A 21264-nucleotide genomic window follows, 5' to 3' on the forward strand; every position below is an offset into this window, starting at 1 on the left:
TCAAATGATTCCAAATTGCCTAATTCGGCGAGAAATACAATAAAAAAAATTTTTTGGTGGCAGCTGTAAACGGCGGCGGGAGCGGCGGTCCCGCCGCTGTTTTTTTTTAAAGATACCAATAGTTGGGGTAATTAGTGACCCAGCTCAAAAGATTTCATCCAATTATCTCTAAAACTAAGGGAGTAGCACCAAAAATAAAAGTTGAAACAAAATTGTAAGTAAAGGGGGGGGGGGGGGGGGGGGGGAATGTGGTGACTCTTCACACGACATACCAGCAATTTATTTTAGGTGCTACTCCCTTAGTTTTAGAGATAATTGGATGAAATCTTTTGGGCTGGGTCACTAATTACCCCAACTATTGGTATCTTTAAAAAAAACGGCTGCGAGACCACCGCTCCCGCCGCCCGTCGCCTTTTACCGCCACCACCAAAAAAATCTTTTTTATTGCATTTCTCGCTGAATAAGGCAATTTGAAATCATTTAAGACCATGTTATTTTTTTCAAAAATTTTTCGCCTTACAAGCAACCCTGCGGGGGATTTAGTCATTTTTTTCAAATTCTCGAAAAAAATAACATGGTCTCAAATGATACCAAATTGCCTAATTCAGCGAGAAATGCAATAAAAATTTTTTTTTTGGTGGCAGCTGTAAACGGCGGCGGGCGGCGGGAGCGGCGGTCCTGCTGCCGTTTATTTAAAAAGATACCAATAGTTGGGGTAATTAGTGACCCAGCCCAAAAGATTAAATCCAATTATCTCTAAAACTAAGGGAGTAGCACCCAAAATAAAAGTCAAAACAAAATTGTAAGTAAAGGGGGGGAGGGTAAATGTGGTGACTCGTCACACGACATACCAGCAATTTTATTTTGGATGCTACTCTCTTAGTTTTAGAGATAATTGGATGAAATATTTTGGGCTGGGTCACTAATTACCCCAACTATTGGTATCTTTTTAAAAAAACGGCGGCGGGACCGCCGCTCCTGCCGCCCGCCGCCGTTTACCACCGCCACCAAAAAAAATTTTTTATTGCAGTTCTCGCCAAAATTAGGCAATTTGGAATCATTTGAGACCATGTTATTTTTTTCAAAAATTTTTTGCCTTACAAGCAACCCTGCAGGGGATTTAGTCAAGTTTTTCGAGAATTTGAAAAAAATAACATGGTCTCAAATGATTCCAAATTGCCTAATTCGGCGAGAAATGCAATAAAAAAATTTTTTTTGGTGGCGGTCCCGCCGCCGTTTTTTTTAAAGATACCAATAGTTAGGGTAATTAGTGACCTAGCCCAAAAGATTTCATCCAATTATCTCTAAAACTAAGGGAGTAGCACCCAAAATAAAATTGCTGGTATGTCGTGTGACGAGTCACCACATTTCCCCCCCCCCCCCCCCTTTACTTACAATTTTGTTTCGACTTTTATTTTGGGTGCTACTCCCTTAGTTTTAGAGATAATTGGATGAAATCTTTTGGGCTGGGTCACTAATTACCCCAACTATTGGTATCTTTTAAAAAAAACGGCGGCGGGACCGCCGCTTCCGCCGCCCGCTGCCGTTTACAGCCACCACCAAAAAAGTTTTTTTATTGCATTTCTCGCCGAATTAGGCAATTTGGAATCATTTGAGACCAAGTTATTTTTTTCGAGAATTTGAAAAAAATGGTTAATTCCCCCACAGGGTTGCTTGTAAGGCGAAAATTTTTGAAAAAAATAACATGGTCTCAAATGATTCCAAATTGCCTAATTCGGCAAGAAATGCAATAAAAAAAATTTTTTGGTGGCGGCGGTAAACGGCGGCGGGAGCGGCGGTCTTGCAGCCGTTTTTTTAAAAGATACCAATAGTTGGGGTAATTAGTGACCCAGCCCAAAAGATTTCATCCAATTATCTCTAAAACTAAGGGAGTAGCACCCAAAATAAAATTGCTGCAAGTCGCATATGAGAAACACCCTATAGTATAATCCACCCGCCCCCCCCCAAAAAAAAAATTAGGGGTTTGGGGGTGAATGGGTGGTCAATGATAATTATAAAATCAAATATAGGCCTACAAAACTTGTATCCTAAGGTTTGCTCCATTTATCTCAAGTCGTTTATGAGAAACACCCTACAGTATAATTCACCCGCCCCCCCCCCCCCCCCAAATTAGGGGTTTGGGGGTGGGTGGGTGGTCAACGATAATTCTAAAATCAAATATAGGCCTACAAAACTTGTATCCCAAGGTTTGCTCCATTTATCTCATGTCGTTGATGAGAAACACCCTATAGTATAATCCACCCGCCCCCCCCCAAAAAAAAAAAAATTAGGGGTTTGGGGGTGAGTGGGTGGTCAACGATAATTATAAAATCAAATATTGGCCTACAAAACTTGTATCCCAAGGTTTGTTACATTTATCTCAAGTCGTTTATGAGAAACATCCTATAGTATAATCCACCCGCCCCCCCCCCAAAAAAAAATGGGGGGGGGGGTGGGGGGTCGACGATAGTTTTAAAAGTAACTTTGGCCCCATAGAAGCTTATATCCAAAATTAGCTCCCTCTAGCTCTAAGGGTTCTCGAGTAAACCCCCCCCCCCCCCCTGCCCAAATGGCTATTTTCCACATCCCCCTTATACAACAATATTTTTTGGTGTGTTGAAAAAATCTATTTTAAAATCTTGATTTTGAGGATGATGACCTTTAAGATGCCCCTATTGGTGGTGATGGTGAGCCAAATGGTGGGTTGATATTGGAATGGGTGATTTTCCCAATATGGCGAGAATAATATGGCACATTATAACCAAGAAAATTGCATTTTCAATTCAAAATATGTTTTTATAAGCATCGCTGATATAAAAAAAATAATCGTAATTTTTTATTTTTGACGCCATTTTTTTGTAAGGTTTCGTGATTTTTGAAAAAAAAATTTCTACCAAATGGTTGACTCTACATAAAAAATGAACCCATTTTTGAATTAGTCGACCCCAAAAACCCCCATTGTCGTATATAATACTTATCAATAACACATAAATTTACGGAAATATTAGAAATTTACCTATAAACGGACAATTAAGATATTATGTTAAGATACAAAAATTGATATATAATACGTAAGGGATTCAAGCATGCACTAATAAAATGTGTCTTCAAGCTAGTTAATATAACAATAAACCCCCATCAACCTACTTTACCCCATTCCCTCCCCTCCTACTGTAGGAACAACCTGACCAATAAATTATATTAATATTAGCAACCGAAATTGACGGAAAACTTTCCACTCTGATAAAATCTATTCTATCTATCTATCTATTTATTTTATATCTATTAATTGTTTTAAGCGAAGCTACTCTATAATTCACTTTGTATGTCCGCAAGTCAGTCTGACAAAAACTTCAAGTGCTTTTATTGTATTTAGATGTAAAGTTTTTAACAAATAATATTTATTTAAGAAAAGGTAATTTTGTTTTTCAAATTATTGTTCATTGTCTTATCCCTTAAGAAGGCTGGTATTTTGGAACTTGTTCCTTATGTTGATAGCTTTTAGGATTTTGGTTTGCTAGGTATCCAAAGTTTTATAAACTTTTTATTTTATTTTAAAATTATGGGAACTTTAATTGAATTTGATTATTTGATTGGTTTGTTCAAAACAAGTAGTAAACAAAGTTATAAACCAATAAATTTAATCTACATAAGGGGTAATTACAATGGGGATGTATGTAATTTTACTGTCCATTGTCTTATCCCTCGTACATTTGTTCCTTTTGTTACAGTTCTGATGGTTTTTATGATTATTAGTTCATTACAGGTACCCAAAGTTTCGTAACCACGTTAATTCCTAAACTATAAGTACCTCCTAATTTATTAAATTTTGATTAGTTTGTTTATAATCATTGGAATGTATAACTTTTTATTGTCCATTGTCATTTCCCTTAAGACCCCTTTTTATTGTAGCTTTAAATATTTTTTCTCTCTAATAATTATGACAGGTATTTACAGGGATGGAAAGGACATTGGAATATAATTTATACTGGTCCCCAATATTTCATAAAATAATATCATTTGTTGGCTTTACAAATCTACAATGTTTAACTTTTCCACTAATGATTTGAACTTACATTGGGCGATTTAAATTAATTAATCATCCATTGTCTTATCCCTTATGTTAAATTCTTGGTTGACTAAATATTTTTATTAATCTATGTCTCTCAGGGATAAAAGGGGATTAAGACTATGGGTGATTAATTGATATACATTGTACATTCCCAATGATGATGAACAAAATTATTGGCTAACAAGTTTGAACACTACTATTCTGGAAACAATGAATCAAAATTCGATAAAAATACTCAAAATAATTCTTAAGCTGAATGTTTTGTGACTATCATGATACACAATGCATCATTGATAATAAGTGGAATAGAATATTTATCAGTTCCCACATCCCTAAAAATCATAGTAAGGGGGGATGGAGGGGTGTTAAAACTTGAAAGACAAAAATAAAAGAAAAAACATGACTTTATTATTACGATTAGATAAAATACAGTTATCTTTAAAAAAATGAAAATATTATGATATTTGATAAAAAAAATGTGTTGTATCTTTTTAGATATCCTTTCCGGCTAATTTATTTTCAGGTTATCGTTTTTGTGGTTAAATTTACGTGCATTTTGATAGGTTTACCATTATTGTGGCTTTAAAAATAAGAAAGTTAGGATTTTGAGCTTCTACACCAAAACCGCGAATTTTAGAGTAGCTGCGCGAAAGTTGTTATTTGAGTAAAAATGATTTTTTAAGTTTCAGGGCCTTTGAAATACATATTTTTAGCTTGGCCAACTTGGGAAAGTGTGAAAATCAAGAAAAAGGGGTAAATCAACCCACCTTAGTGCATGTCCATGATGACAACTTATATATTAAACTATGATCAAATTTTTGTAGTTATAGCATCCTCTAGCCCAGCATTATTAAAAAAGAAAAGAATTGCAATTTTATTTACTTCAAATCATAATGTGAATACTGTAGTTTTTAGAAGATGGTTATATTTCTTGTTGGAAGGCTCCATTGGAGGCTGCTATGACTACAAAAAATGGTACATAGGTTAATAGACAAGTTGTTGTAATGGGCATGTACTTAGATAACATTTGGCTCACCATCACCACCAACAGGAGCATCTGAAAGGTCATCATCCTCAAAATCAAGATTTTAAAATGAATTTTTTTAACACATAAGAAAACATTTTTGTATACTTTTCAGGGTAATTTTTATCTTTAACATGTATTTAGGTTCATCCATAAGACTGGGGGTCAGCAGCTGTCCTCTAAAGTGATAGGGATCGAATTTATTTTTTTCAAACATTTCTTATTTAGAAAAATCATTAATTTCTACCTTATACTATATTTCATAATAATTAATGCATAAATCCCTTATAAATTATTATTTTATCATAATCAAACTTTAAAAGAGGAGAAAAGTGCCAAAAAAAACTTTTTTTTGCTTTGTTTTGGATTTGCATAATATGTTTGTTCACCAGTATTCCCCCCAAATGCTGTTTTTGAGATCTTGTGCTTTATTGGTGCTAATTAATTAAAAAATAACAGTGGAATTTTGTAACCAAAAGAGGCATCTACATTTCATATTTATTGTAATATCATCCTAAATGAATAATAAAGCTGCTATTTTGAAAATTCAGATTTGCATAATATGTTTGTTCGGGGTTTAATTTGTAATCCCTGGTGAAAGATTTAGTTATTTTATCATAATTGACAGAGTCGCATGGGAAATTTTGTGAAGAATGTGGAAAGAAGTTTATGAACTTGAAGAAACATAATTTATGTCACATGTATGTTGTCTTTTTTATTAGCAAAGCTACTCTATCGTTCACTTTGTCTGTCCGACCATAACACTTTGGGGGAAATTACATTTACTCAGCTGCTAATCAATCAAGATGACAGAATGTATTTCATGAAGATTCCCTGTACCAGTTTTGTAGAAGCAAAGCACACAATGCCATGCACTTGTTTTGTTTAAGAGGTTAAAAAGATGGGTTTCTAAGGTTTGATGGGGGTAATCTAATGTATTATAAAAATTTTGAGGGGGATGAAATGAGGGGTTTTCAAAGTTTTAGGAGGGGTAAATAGTAAATACTCCTTTACCTTAACCCTTGGACCTCTATGATGCCATATAATGTATGTTATACATCTTCTTCCCTTAAACAAAATAGATCATGCATACCATTTCATGCAATTTTAAACAGTGTTCCGTACATGTACCAGCTCTATTCCTCCAGGGCACAGTGTTATGGCTGAAATAAAGCAAGCCGTTTTGTAAATGTTTAAAATTAGAAGTTTTTGTGTAACAAAAGTTGTCGCAAATATAGGTATTAAATGATTCTAAAGTGTTGGTACCCTTTTTAGGTAAGTACCTACTACCTAGGTTTTTTTTAATCTATTGGCTTCAGTTGTCACTAAACTAATTTATTTTATTTTAAGTAAAAAGGAATGCTGCTATTGTATGAAGATGTATAGCGCAAGCAAACTGTGGTCTCACATTCAGTTGGTTCATGAGCAATCTTTAGTAGTCTGGGTAAGTTAAACATTCATTTATAAAATTGCTTATTAGGGGTATAGTCCCTTTCGTAACATCGCCTCTTAAGGAATGTTTTGCCGTATTTTCACAGTAGCTTTTGATAGGTTAGGTTAGTTGATTGCCTGGCAGGGTTAGGCAATTGGCCCCGCTGGGTTAGAGCCCCCCGCAAGGGCTAGAAATAGGAGTAAAGCTACTGTGAAAATACGACGAAGAGGCGTTGCCACAAAAGTGACTACCCATATTTTAGTAGCCAGGTAAAAAAATAATATTGTGCAGAACATACCTACACCCTTGAATGAATATTATATAATTGAAACTCATTTTTTTCAGTGTTATATCTGCAACAAGCAATTCAGCCATGATAGAAATGTTGGCAGACACTTGAGAGATGTTCATAAAATAGAAATCACACACAAGGAGGTATTGGAAAAAATAAAGAAGGGAGAAATTAAATCCAAGAAATATGAAGTGAAACAACAACAACCTGATGATGAAGGTTTATAAATAATAAAATAATAAACATGTTTTATATTTTATTGTGATATTTTAATTTAGTTGCTTGAATAAGATATAAAAGGGGGGGGGGGATAGATGTCTTTACGCCCCCCCCCCCCATCTTTATTCGCTTTTTATGGCCCTTAATAAACTTAAGGTTGATTTTTCATATTTTTACCAGAATAATATATTTTGGTTTATTTTATTTTTATTGATAAAAAAGAAATAGAGACAATTTATTTAAATCAATTATTTTTGTTAATTTTATTGTAAAAATAGAGAAAATTGCTATTTAATTATAATGGTTAATTTTCTAATTTTAATTCGATGTAAATAACTTTCTGTATTTTGTTTTATAATGAGTTCTTAAAGAATAAAACAAAATGCAATTTTACAAATCCAAAATCGTTTATTTTTAGTTGTGAAGTATTGAATTTGTGAATTTGAGTATGGCTCCGGATTATGTCATAATAAAGGTGTTAAGAGTTTAATACAAAATCAATGAGAATCAATGGACCGTTTTAATTGTATTTTTAGTATTTTTTTGTAATATATATCCTTAAAGGGACTGTAAACAAGAAAATTTGTCATCAGATTATCAAACCTTAACATTATCTCATTCATATAATCTCAAAGATAGAGAAAAAACTGTCTCTCGTTTCCTTAAAAAAAGGCTTTTTCCGCCGATTTTTATTATGTCCAAGATTGGGGAAAAAATTTCTGGACTATATAAAATGTGCAGTTAATTGTCTTTTTTCCTTCTATAGCTAAAACTAAACTTTCTGACATAGTTCTCTATTTTTCCTAACGGTTAAGCTGACTTTTAACATAATCCTTGCTTGAAACAAATGTATAGTTACTTAGAAATTGATAAAATAAGCAATATTTTTTATTGAAAACTAAATACAATAACAAAGCTAGAAACAGGTTTTTTTATTAGTATCCAAGTAACTTTAGTTGACCCATCTCTTGCCCACCTTTAATTACAAAATTTGTAAATAATAAAGGTGCAATATTTCTTTATAAACAGTCTGATAAAAGTGTAAACTAATTCTTCTAAGTGGGTTATTTATTTTCCAACACAATAAAAAAGGATATTATTATTTTAAATAACTTCTGAGATTCAACCCTTTGTAGACAGTGAGGTATTTTTTTTGTCAATAATACAAATTTAAAATAGAGCTTTATTACTTAATTACTACGTTATTAAAAAACTAATTGGCAATTTTATATCATAAAATAGATCCTAAACAGTAAGTAAATTGTTTAAACTATATATGACAAGTTAAATATCCCCACAAACATTATAAGAAACAAAAACGTTCAGATTTTCCCTGTTTTTTCCTTTTTCCCTCCCAAAATACAAAAAAATCAAGGCATTATTCCTGCATATTTTTGTTAATAGGACGTTTTTGGTTGATCAGTGTAGTGAAATGTGCTTAGAAAATGTTAAGATTTGATAATCAGATGAGAAATTTTTACGTTTACACTCCCTTTAATTGTAAAGCTTTTTGTCTCTCCTAATACGATCTGGCTTACAATATTACTCCAAGAGTTCTTTATTTTTTGGGCAAACTTTACATAGCCTCCGGAAAGGCCTGGGCTTATAAAACTAGTATTAAATTTATTATTTTTATCTTAATATTCACAGAAAATTGTCTGTAATAAGATGCTATACAAATATTTGGCTTAGAACCTGTTCTAATCCAGCGGATATTAATCGATTCCGAAGCCATATTGGACAAGAGTTTATATCATTTTATAATTTCTATTTAATTACTGGATTTAATGATCCAACCAACCCAAAAATGCTAATTAGAAATTAAACCAATTGTACTTTAACAAATGTCATTAATATAAATAAAACTCTCTGAAAGCTATGACTAATTAACCAGGGACTTCAGACAAATAAAAATTTCAGGGATTAAATAAATTGATATTTTAATTCTAAAATCTACATATTTTTACGAAGTTTCATTAAGATTTGTAAATTAATTGGGTGCAAGATTGATTCCTAGATTTTTGTTGGCGGTTAAAACCGAAAATAAACCATGTGGTTTTAACTGCCCTGGACTTTTCTTGCCAACCCTGCTATCATTAAATGAACGCAGAGTGATAAAAGCAATTATAGAACAAATTTACTTGATTTATTTGAAAAATACTTTCTTTTAATCATCGCGTTCAATTGCTGCAATGCATTTTATAAATTTAGAAATCGATTTCAACTTAATAAATAATAAATTACATGATCACATGTTTTTTCAAGAAATCCTTTTATATACTAAATGATTAAGACTTTATGTTAATCACTTGTAGATGTGCACCTAGTATATTCTAGAGACTCTATTTTTGAAGCAGTAATTAGGGGACATAAAAATAGCCTTAAACCATCCTAAGACTTACATTTTACTAGGAACTATGTGAAACTTTTCTTACCCCACGAAGGGGGTAAGCAAGGTAGTCTACACTTTTATATTTCTTTCGGGATGGAGGCAGAAATCAACTTATCATGTGCAGGGTAAAATTTACATGGAATGAAGGGTGTAATTGTCTCTTCTCAAAATTTTAGTGGGCTATATGAAGAGTTAAAGGGTTACCTTTTTTGAAATAACTAAGGTCTTTAAATTATGGTGAGAAGCGCCAAAAATTGTAGGGGGTCCCAGAAAATTTTAAAAGAAAATACACCTTCATAAATATTAGGGGTAACTAAAAACAGTCAGTCATATAACTAAGTTTTTTAAATTCCATTTTCTGTGTCAGTATATATTCAATATCGAAGCCATTTTGAGACATTTTACAGAATTTTTGTTTACACTTCTAAATAGTATTGAATATTAAATGAGTGGTTACCCTACATAGATTTGTTGATGTACGTTTGTCTGACCGTCTGTTATGTTGAGCTTTCCTTTATGAATGTTGTCCTCATGTAATGGCTAAATTTATTAAATCTAGTGCAGTTCACGGTAAAATGTTCATGGTAACAATAATTTCAAAAATCTATAAACTTTAATTGGCTAGCTGTCAAACAGCTGAATGTACATTTCATGCTCGCACACCATGTCAAGCGGAATAAGAAGGCCTAAAAGTCATCTTGAATAGCTAATAACCAACAATACATAGGGAAAGCTTCACTAAAGAAAAAACGCGTAAAATAAGTCTTTTTATACATTTAACTGCTTTGAGTAAAATGGTCATTTTAGATTAGTTGGTCTTTTTTTGTCGGTTAAAATTTTGTGCGAGCTAATCGTTATAATGAACATTTTACTGTCAACTGCACTAGATCCATTTTTTTTTTTACATTTTACAGTGCACAGATAATTACTTGGTCGTATATCAAAGCAAATTTGAAGTAATGATTGATAGGTAGGAGTTCTCTAATTATAGTGCAGTATATCCAATTCATTTATGCTGTATTAAAACCAATTTGGTTCACAATGCAAACGTATATATATCGAAAAGAATGATATCATTCGTAAGTAGCGAAGTGATAAAATGATGGATGGACAAAAAGAAAAAGTGAGATTTAGATGAAGCAGATGTTTAGTAATCATAAAAAAGAAAGACTGACGTAACAAGTAAATTGTTTACTGGATGCTCTTTTGTAAGAAATATCTTCAACAAAAAATGAGCGGTCTATCTTAAATAGAAGCAGGGAAAATTATAATTCCACCTTATCTGGCAGACAGGCTGATAATAAATTATAGAGGAGGTAATTAAAAAAAAAAATAATTACCTCTGAAAATGCCCCCACAAATTTTAAATAATTTTAAAAAAAGGGGGGGGATTTTTATTTTATTATTATTTTGGGGGGTGTCCCACCCCCCAAGAAAATAGCCTAAAACAACCACAGGACCAGTAGTTATATTCCCTGAAGAGTAGAATCCGATCGGTTCAGTGGTTACCGAGATCTTAAGGGACGGACAGACATCATTCTACTTAGTATTATAGATAATTTGAACCTATAAGTAAGCCGACAAAGTCAGGAATAAGGTATAACCAACAAGCCGAAATAAATTTTAAAAATAATATTGGGGGGGGGGGGGGTAGGTCGTCAATAGTATGTGATTTTAAAAAATAGTACGTATTTCTTTTTGAAGCGAGGCTTTCTAATAGTTTGGTAAAATATTTAGAAAATTACTACACTTTATAAATAGCACCTAGCTAGGAATCATGTAAAGTTTGAAATCAAAAGAACAATTTTAAAATGCCAAAATTATCCGTTACGGACGGATCGACCCTAACAGAAAAACTTCCCTTTTAAAGTAAAAAGTTGTATGGGATTTAAGAAACTATTTGAGTTCAATTAATCACTTAATATTTAATTTTACGTTGTCTTTTTTGTTATAGTATTTTAAAATAGTTTCATTCTTGTTTTAATTAATTTGTTAATGCATTTTTATTTTTAGTCTGGATTTAGACAATACCAGTTTAGTCGTACTAGGCTGTTCAAGTGAAAACCTAAATATTATTTAGCATAGTTACTCTATAAAATTTGGCCTGTTCTTAATGTTTTTACTTCCAAAAAAAGTGGTAAAAAAGACATTCAATATTTTGTTTTGCTGCAATGTAATATACTGCAGATTGCCAAAAGCAAAATTGACAAATAATAAAAATTTTTTTAGTAGAAATAGCTAAGGAAATAAAAAAAATTATTTTGTCAGGAAATTAAACTCAATAAGGATAAAGGTTTAAAGGACTAAATCAGATAATAAAACACTGGATCTATGATATTAATATAAACTACTCAGACTGCTTGTATAAATTACACTGGTACAAAAGTCTTAATGACGTTATCTTATTCGTTGGCTCAAAAGTTTTAGATACTTGTATTGAATTTTTATTTTAAATAATAGTGTCGAAACTTTTCAATAAATGGTTCTGATCTACAAAAACTCTAATTCTATTTCTCGTATTCATTCGAATCCGGTGGATAGGAACCGGTTCTCATCCATACGAAAATATCCAGCTTTCCACGAATATAATAATGTACAATTATAAGATTAAAACCAGTTTTTACCGGCTAAAAAAAACTGGTTTTAATCTTAATAATTGTACATTCTATATCCGAGGAAAGCTGTTTATAATACGTTGCGAGAAATAACTATTAAAATCATTTGGATGTAAATCTATTAATCTTTTATTGTTTTATCCTTTTAGATCCCTGGAAACTAAATGTGGCAGGAACTAAGCTTAATAAAGCCAGGGATCCTAAGAGATAAGACATTAGCCGAGAAATTGATGGACATTCCCAATGATCATACACAAAATTACCTCTTTTGTAGATTACAATTAGTGGTTGGAAAGGTTTGAACACTGAACTAAATAAACTAACCACACAAAATTCAATTAAAGCAGGGATCGGAAGCCTCACGTAAGCCGCGCATAAGCCTCAGTTTTAAACCTGCTTGTGAGCAGAAAAAAAAATTTCAGAAAGAAGGATTGTCTGCTAAAGAGCCGTTTTATACATCCAGCTGAATTTTATTGTGATGAAATCACGATTTCACTGAGGCTTACACGCGGCTTACGTGAGGCTTCCGATCCCTGAATTAAAGTCCCCAAAGTTGTTAAGCCAATAAATAAGAAAACGTTATTATAATAAATTGGGGATCAGTATAATAAACAACCCGCCCAAAGAAATTGATTTAAAAGAAAGCATAATTAAAGTATAAGTTAATAATTTTCAGAAAAATGTGGCTTGCCACTCTTTTGATGATATTAGTCTTGCATCTTGGATCAATCCATACTCTTAAAACAACATACATTAGGTATACATTTTGTTGTAAAACTAAGGATCTCCAATGGTTGGGTATTAACCTCTCCCCCCCCCCAAAAAAAAAAATAATGGGTTAAAGGTTTACCCCAAAAATGTATTTTTAAAAGAAGGAGAGAAAAGTTAGTTCACTCTCTGTTCACTCTCTGTTCACTCTCTGTTCACTCACAAAAGCCTATTAACTACGTTCTGAAAATGGTTGAAGCCATTAAAAATACGTTACTTGACTATTAAAGTAAAAGAATAGAGGGGGCACAAGCTATTTGTAAAGGCTGTTTCAACTTTCAACTGGGTCATTAAATATCAGCCAATAGTGTCGGAAAAAATAAAAACAGCCACTTCGCTACAAAAGAAAAGAAATAAATTAACTAGCAGATAAAAAGGGTCCCCACAACTTAGGTCAGGTAGTTGTCTGTATCATACATCTATTCTATACATTTATTACTTGACTGTCATAAAGAAATCATATTACTGAATTATATAAGATCTACTTTTTTTGTAGTACCAGAAATATCTCCTTGAGTAATTGGCATGCAAGATTAAGAAGAACAGTGTTTGCCAAGAATATTCTTGATTGTGGGTATAAATGTAATTACTGGAAGTCTCTAGATCCGGACAACTGTAATAGTTACAGGTAAGAAGTAATAGGTGTACTCGAGTCAGTGGATTAACTACTGCCAATTTTACTTTGTTTACTACTCTTTCAGATTATCAAGTAAAAACTTTTTTGCCTTAATAAGACGTATCTTTATTATATACTGACCCCTGCTTCTAAACAAAATATGAATAGCCGCTAATATACAACTCACTAAGTCTTTCTGCATATCAATCCATACATCTGCAAATCAAATGCAGGGAAAAGGGAATGTGATTCTGACAAACAAAACTAATTAAAGATTTCCCCTCAACCCCCTTCCCTTTTTTCTCCCTTTCTTACCCATTTCCCTTTCAGTTACACCAAAAAACAAGTTTTACTCCAACTTTAAATTTAAACATCACCAATGCCATAACTGTTTGACTGGTAATATAATACACATTGTAGTACAATAATTAGTTGAAATAACTTATAAATTCTGCATATTTAAGGCTTAAAGTTTTGTAGTGTCATTTAATAATTATCCAGCTTTGATGTTAACATGAACAAATGTGAGATGGCTTTTCTTGACTTTCTTGAGGACCCAGAAACAGAACCTACAAGAATTTATATTGAAATTGATGAAGTACCAAATCTGCCAATGTTCTGCAGAGGTGGACAGTCTTGTTGTAATAAAAATCATCTCCTTCGGTAAGTTATAGTAAGAAAATAACATTACTGTAGCTACACTTTATATCAAGGTGGAAGATTTATATTTTATTTTCTCTTGTTTCATTAACTTTGGTTTAGATGTGGAGAGAATGAAGGTGACTGTGATTTTGATGAAGATTGTGAGGGTAGTCTTGTTTGTGGAAATAACAATTGTTTGGATACACGTAGTCCTTTTGCATTTTATGATGAAGAGGATGACTGCTGTGAAAGAGCTTGTAAACCAAATAATCCATGCAAAGAAGGGGATGGTCATTGTGAGACTGATTCTGATTGTGCGGGATCTTGGTTGCATTGTGGAGACAACAATTGCAAAGATGCCAACGTTTTCCCCCAGAGCAGATTTTTCTGGAACTACATTGTTGACATATACTCTGATACTGACAATTGCTGCTATAAAATGTGTAGACCTGAAGCATTATGTGATGTAAATGAGTATGGCTGTGAGAATGATGACGATTGTCTTGATGGATTGTATTGTGATAAATATGATCATTATTGCAGGGATATAAATGAATGTGACATCAACAATGGTAGAGTTTCTGGTTATATAAAGTGTGGAAGATATGTTGATTGTGTCAATATAGATCGATCCTTCACTTGTGTGTGTAAAACTGGTTTTGAAAATTTTGTTGAATATGAAGGATGTACTGATATTGATGAATGTGCTGACAACACCCACAGCTGTAACTTGGGTGGAGAACTTTGCTTTAACACTATAGGTAGCTATGTTTGTGTGTGTAATGAAGGTTTTACTGGAGAAGTAGGAAGCTGTGTTGATGTTGATGAATGTTCACTAGGCACTCACACATGTTCACCAAAAACAGTACTCCATGCTGAAACATCTGATCTTAATGATGAACAGATTTATGATTATGATCATATTTCAATTAATGGTAGTAGCTATAGATTGCTGTTTGATGTAGCTGGTAGTGGTACATGTCAAATAAGTATTGGCTCTGGTGACATATTTTACAAATTTGAAATCAGTGAGGCAGGAATTGCAGCTATTTATAAGGTTATTGAATCACAAGACACTGTTTTAAAAGATCACAATCTAAACCCAGAATCTAAACTGCAAGATACAAATTATGTTCATTACTTTGTACAATTTGATACAAATGGTGAAATACAATTTGGCGAAAAAGACTCTGTTATATTCTCAACATCTGATTCTACCTTTTTATCTGCTCCAGTTCAAGTAGATGTTATTGCACTGCGAACATTGTCCAAGGTAACCTATTGGAGAAATATCCAATTAGGGGTTTCATATTCCACTGAATGTATTAATACAGTTGGATCATTCATTTGTCAACCAAAATCTCACAGTAATCTTGCTATTGGATTTGGAGGACACACAAGATATAGCTCTTCTGAATTTTTTCATGAGTTACAAGTAATTACAGATAAGCTAACTGTTTGTGGCTCCCACAATTTTCCACTATTGTCTAAAAGCCTTATAAGAAGTGGAATAGCTGAATTAGATGGTTGGTTGTATGTGTGTGGAGGCAAAAAATTTGAAGATCTATATCCAAATAATGTTTGTACTAAATTTGACTTAAACAATCCTGGAGGAAGCTGGGTTAGCTCCTCATCATTGCCAAACAGCTTTTACATCCACTCTATGATGATAACAATCAATCAATCAATTTATGTGATTGGAGGTGAATACATAAGTTCAACTTCACATTATTCATTACGTTCCAATTATGAATTCAATCATGCAACAAATACTTGGACCAGTAAGGCAGAATACCCATTTCCAGTTCAAAAGTCAGGTATAATAGCTGATGAGGATGAAGGCAAAATTTGGGTACTAGGTGGAGATGAATATGGTTTGGAGTGGAAATCACATGTGTATTATTATCTAGTTGAAGAGAATACCTGGAATTTCCATTCTTATCTTTATTATGATTCTGTTGATAACACTTGTCAAATAATTTACTCATACTTTGGTAATAAAACAATTATTTGCACACTTGGACACATACAAAGTTCTTTGTGGAAATATGACTTAACTGCAGATGTAGGATGGACACACATAGGAAATCTTCGCTACAGTTATACTCAACATTATATGTCAATGATCAAATTAGATAGGTATAATGCTATTCTTGTAGGAGGTTGGACACAACAAAATGAAGTTAGTACTAGAAATTTCTTTGTCTATGATCCTATTTATAATCAGTTCCATGATAAGTATTACTACCTGCAAAATGCTGCTAAAGATGGATTCTGGACTTCTGTTAAGAAATCTAGGAAGTTCAGAGTACTTCAAAACTGTGAGTCAGAGTCTAGAACATATGCAGCTGTAGGATGGGGAGGGCATACTGCTGATGTCAGTATATACCCTACTAATTGGCATGTTATTCTGAGAAAGCGTACTGTTGGTTATTCTGGAAAACCAATTTCTTGTCATAATATTATACCTGACCTGGCTCCAGGAAGAAAACATACTATGATTACTTCAGTTGGTTATAAGCTGCTAGTCTGTGGAGGAGTTACTGTTGATCTTGAGCATACAGACAAATGCTATAAGTTTGAAACTAATAAACCAAATCAACAATGGAAGGAGATAGAGAGTATGATAACACAAAGGAATGGTGGTTTCATGCTATCTTATGCTGATGCTGCTTATATCATTGGTGGTTATCTCCCTGCTGAAGGGACCTATACTGCCTCTGTACACAGATGGACAGAGAAAGAGAAATGGAAAGTGATGGCTGACTTTCCTAAGAATATAGAATGGCCATGTGGTGTTGCTGATGATAGATATGGCAACTTATTTGTTGGTGGTGGGCGTAGTTTGGCAAGTAAGTAATTCTTGTTAACATATATTACTATATATATACAGTAACAATAGTAATTGGATGTCTGCATGCACTAGCCAGTTAGGAATAGGAATAAGTCACTAATCAATTTGTTTATTGATAAACAGTTCAATAAAGATCAGACTATATGCTTAATCAAGATAATAACAAATAAGAGTTGTGTAGAAAGTAGTCACTAGTAAATGTAAATGTAGTTATCTATTGCATAGTATTATAGACAGCTTTCTTGGGATACTAATATGAAAATTATGAGATTGAAACAAAAAACTGACATAAATTGTCTGTAATACAATGCTCTACAAGATTTTTCAGTATGGCTGAGAATTAGTTCTCATGCAGCAGATATAGATTTTGAAGCCATACTGGAAAAGAATTTTCCTGAACAATTTAACATTCTTTTCTTTGTAGATTGCACTATTCTTATAATTCACATACAATAAACACTTATAACTTAAAATATAAATCAAGCATCTTAACTTTTAGCTATGAATGAACAAGTTTATAAATACAATATTGAAGCAAATAGTTGGACATCAATCGGAGAGCCAAGAAATTTTGTTGGAGTCCATTGTGGAGCTACAATTATAGAAAAGAGATCAGATGGACATCTTGCTCTGGTGTTTGTTGGAGGAGCCAAAGATCAGATTTATTACATAGATCTTACTAACTACCATAATAGTGGATCAATAGTATGGAATTACCACTTCACAGCTCATAGTTCTACACACACTAGATTAGTATCTCTATCATATCATGAACACTTAGAGGTATTATAATTCTATTACAATCATATATCTTAGTAGAGTTCATGTCTAATTCAAATGAAAAAGTGTTTTTTTTTCTGTATCTAGTTAGATGTGTGAACTTAAACGACTTTCAATCATAGATAAGTTTTAAAATCAGTTCCAGACAGTTTCCTGGTTTAATTAAGCAGCAAAGGCGTCCTTTAGGGTTAGATATCTTTTTGGAGGGCATCGAATCTTCTAATGTAATTTCTATTTTTAGTTAGGAGGATACACAAGCAGATGGGGAGTAAACAGTGACAATGCTTTCTTCTATGATTATGACACTGAGGCATTTCAGAGTATTGGTCTGTCTCTAGCTCAGGCTCACAGATATGGAGTTTTTACAAGAGTTCCTGATGAAGCTTGGATTTTCAAAAATTGTAGTGCAACATAATTCTTGAAAAGAGTGACATTGATTAGTAATCTACTCATAAAAGAATGTAATTTTTTGCATAATTTGGTAAGGTTGGGTGTTGGGTTGTAGTCAAATTCTCTTATAAGGTCAAACTGTTCTTAACTGTGGACCATTTCATATTTATACATTTGGACATATTTATGAACAAATTGACTTAATAAGAGCATTTGACTCACATCAAACTTTACGGAATTATGCTAAAAATGACCCCCTAACATGATTTACAACATTATCTTTGACAATGCAGCCCAGGAAATGTGTAATCATATTCTTATGTTAACGAGTCGGGCGATCTATAAGTTTATGTTTGTATTTATGCTGAAAGTCTTTAATAATATAGGAGAAGTTAGCTTAATCCTTCCAAGTCAAATTAATCTCCCCCCCCCCCCTCCTCTAAGAAAGAAGAGACTAAATCTCACTAATTTTAAGAATTTGGCAAATAAAACCTTATCTTTTTTGTAGGTATTAGTCCTATATTAACTTAACAATTACTATTTTAACTTATGTATGTTTAACTGGAATATAAGAACAATTTATTTTTTAATTATTTCAATGCAATTGCTACTGAATTAACTATATGTTTAAACATTATACCATGATGAATTTTTTACAAAGAGGATTTTTCCAATATTATTTTATGCAATTGATATTATATATTAATATATATTGATTAATATAAATACATATTTATCTCAGCACTAACGTTTCATATTAATTTGGCTTATTAAAACCTTCACAAAATATTTATGAAAACTGTGTTATTGACAAAATTAGTTGTGTTTTAGTCAATTTGTAATATTAGGATGTTAATTTGCAAAATTTAGAAAATATATAAAAGACATAAAGTTACCGACGCAGGTTACTTGCAAACTTTTTTTTTGCACACAAGTGGATTTAAATTTGAGGTTTATTCGCCGAGCCGAATAAAAAGATACATGATCAAAATCTACACAAAAAATTGAAATGTATAATGTAATGGATGTAAATTGTTATTATCAAGTGGAGAAATATGTTTAGTTGGCAGAAGGTCTAATGTACCCTGTAAAAAAAAGGATGTAGAATAATTGTTTATGCATAAGATCTTTAGAATGGTAAACCAATTGGCTGTAATTGTCAGATTTACAACTTTTATTACTGGGAGATATAAGGTTATTTATCAATTTTGCTTAATAAAATATGTTCATAGAAATAACTTTGCTTTGTGCCTTTTCATTTAAAAGATAACCTTGTTTTTGCTGTGCTTTTATCTTTTGGTTACTTAATGTTAACAGGGCATATGGGCCAACAAAAAGTAATTGATGATCAAATACATTTAGATTTTTCTACACAGAAAGCTACAAATACTTGTAACCCATTGTAAATATCAAATATATGGGCTGGGTAATCAATCTTGTTTCCCCCAAAAAATATTGTAAATTTTACATTTTTGCTGAAGCTACATATGCAGGGGTCTGCAGAATACAAGGGTGTGGTTAAATATGGCTGTAGCTAAATACAAGATTGTGACAGGGGGGGAGTATGGTTGGCTGCGGCTAAATGAATATTACAGCTGCTAAAAGCCGCTGGGTGAGGCTGTGGGTGACTGCAGCTGAGGCTAATTAAGGCTAAGGTCGGCTGATTTGAAATTTTGGTGACTGAGGCTAAGTGGGTAACGGAGTAAGCCATGCGGCTGGCAGCGCGACTTATGTAGCCGCAAGGCTAACTGTTTTGTGGAACTGCCAAGCCCTGTCTATCTATAGACCTATTTACACTTGTTTTTAAGTAAAATCTGTCCAAGCAAATCTTAGTTCTGCGACTAATAGCTGATATTTAGCAAGAAAGTAAGGTAAAAGATTAATTTTAACACTTAGATACCAGAACCCTGCAAATTTAGTTTTATACCATTGCATTGCTAGATTAACTAACTTCTTAAAAGAGGTGTAGCGAGCTGTGAATTAAGGAAATGTGATTTAATTATATATGAAATGGGTTTCTGAAATTTCTTGTAAAGTTTTCCCTAACCAATAAGCATCCACATTGTAACTAACTTTTCACGTCTCACTTTATGTCAGTAAACATTTATGCTTTTTGACAGCTTTTTGGCATTGGCCTCTAAAAATGTCTGGAAACCATTCTCCAGATTCAAACAATTAAATATAATCGGAAATTAAAAATCCCTTTTCCTTATGGACGTTTTTTTATGATTTTCATTTTTAAGTTTAGTCAACGACCAGTTTAGTCTTTTCTTTTCTTGCAATTAAGTAATTTTTATGGATTTTAATTTGGGATTATAACAATTAAATATATGACCGAATTAGCTACAACTGTACTGTCATATTTCTGTAAAATATTGTTCTAGAAACCGGCCTAAATGTAATGGTAATGTGAACCTATTAATTTCTCGAGCTTAAATCTTTTTAGTCCTAGATCGAGGAACGGAGAACTAATATTCTTTAATTTAAATCGTGTGATTTAAAGATTTTTAAAGCAAAGCTTTCAGGGGCGTCCAAGCTTTTTTATTTTTTTTTGGGGGGGGGGTAAAATTTTGAAAATAAAAATTTTGGGGGTGCCTACGGCTCCCCCAAGCTCATTTGAGGGGGGGGGGGTAATCTTTATTTCATAGAGGCATTTTTTTTATTTTGGGGGGGGGGGGTAAAAATTGAAAATCCAAAATTTTGGGGGGGCCTACGGCAACCCTAAATTCATTTGGGGGGGGGGGAGGGGGTAATACTAATCACCCCTTTACCCCCCCCACCCCTTGGACGTCTATGAAAGCTTTTCTATACTTTCCGTGGAGGGTAATTCTTTACAATAATTTAAGCATGTTTAATAAACTTGTCGTGGTGATTCCTATTATAGTTAGGTACAATTTATAAAGAGTAGCTTTAAAATCTTTAAAGATTCATTTAAAACATGTTAATAATCTTTTTTAATCTAAATTTGATTAAGCTTATAAGTTTATAATCTGATTTATACTATACAAGTTTATCCTACTGTCTGACTTTAAAGCTTCGCTTATGTAGTCATCCTTATTTTAACTATTTCAATTGAGCTTTCTAGTCACTGTGGGCTACAATTGAATCAAGACAAAAGTAAGTGCCGAGCCCTGGGACCTATGTAGGGTGAAAATAGACATAAATCCT

General features: G+C 32.7%; 2 protein-coding genes across 3 annotated transcripts in view; both read left to right on the top strand.

The window, feature by feature from the left end:
* The window catches only part of LOC145326808 (uncharacterized), a 33117-nt gene extending 25631 nt beyond the window's left edge, over positions 1 to 7486 (top strand). For both annotated transcript variants that reach the window (XM_080170232.1, XM_080170233.1), the window contains 4 exons: positions 5723 to 5797; positions 6447 to 6540; positions 6874 to 7039; positions 7458 to 7486. In XM_080170232.1, coding sequence (XP_080026358.1) covers positions 5723 to 5797; positions 6447 to 6540; positions 6874 to 7039; positions 7458 to 7471 — 349 coding nt within the window. In that variant the 3' untranslated portion in view covers positions 7472 to 7486. The remainder of the gene's footprint in view (positions 1 to 5722; positions 5798 to 6446; positions 6541 to 6873; positions 7040 to 7457) is intronic.
* Positions 7487 to 12588: 5102 nt separating this feature from the next.
* LOC145326811 (uncharacterized) lies at positions 12589 to 18912 on the top strand. Its single transcript, XM_080170234.1, has 6 exons — positions 12589 to 12803; positions 13311 to 13442; positions 13932 to 14093; positions 14193 to 16924; positions 17426 to 17709; positions 17948 to 18912. The coding sequence occupies exons 1-6, from the start codon at positions 12727 to 12729 to the stop codon at positions 18119 to 18121; spliced, it is 3561 nt and encodes a 1186-aa protein (XP_080026360.1). The 5' UTR covers positions 12589 to 12726; the 3' UTR covers positions 18122 to 18912.
* The last annotated feature ends 2352 nt before the right edge of the window (positions 18913 to 21264 follow it).

This window comes from Acartia tonsa, chromosome 8 (genome assembly GCF_053477335.1).
Source record: "Acartia tonsa isolate MP-2025a chromosome 8, ASM5347733v1, whole genome shotgun sequence".
NCBI classification, from domain to species: domain Eukaryota; kingdom Metazoa; phylum Arthropoda; class Copepoda; order Calanoida; family Acartiidae; genus Acartia; species Acartia tonsa.

Bases quoted from the DNA above. Each gene is read 5' to 3' on its own strand.
- LOC145326811 (XM_080170234.1), top strand. From the start codon at position 12,727: ATGTGGCTTGCCACTCTTTTGATGATATTAGTCTTGCATCTTGGATCA. The intron at 12,804-13,310 runs GTATACATTTTG...CTTTTTTTGTAG, and splicing joins CTTAAAACAACATACATTAG to TACCAGAAATATCTCCTTGA. The intron at 13,443-13,931 runs GTAAGAAGTAAT...ATAATTATCCAG, and splicing joins GACAACTGTAATAGTTACAG to CTTTGATGTTAACATGAACA.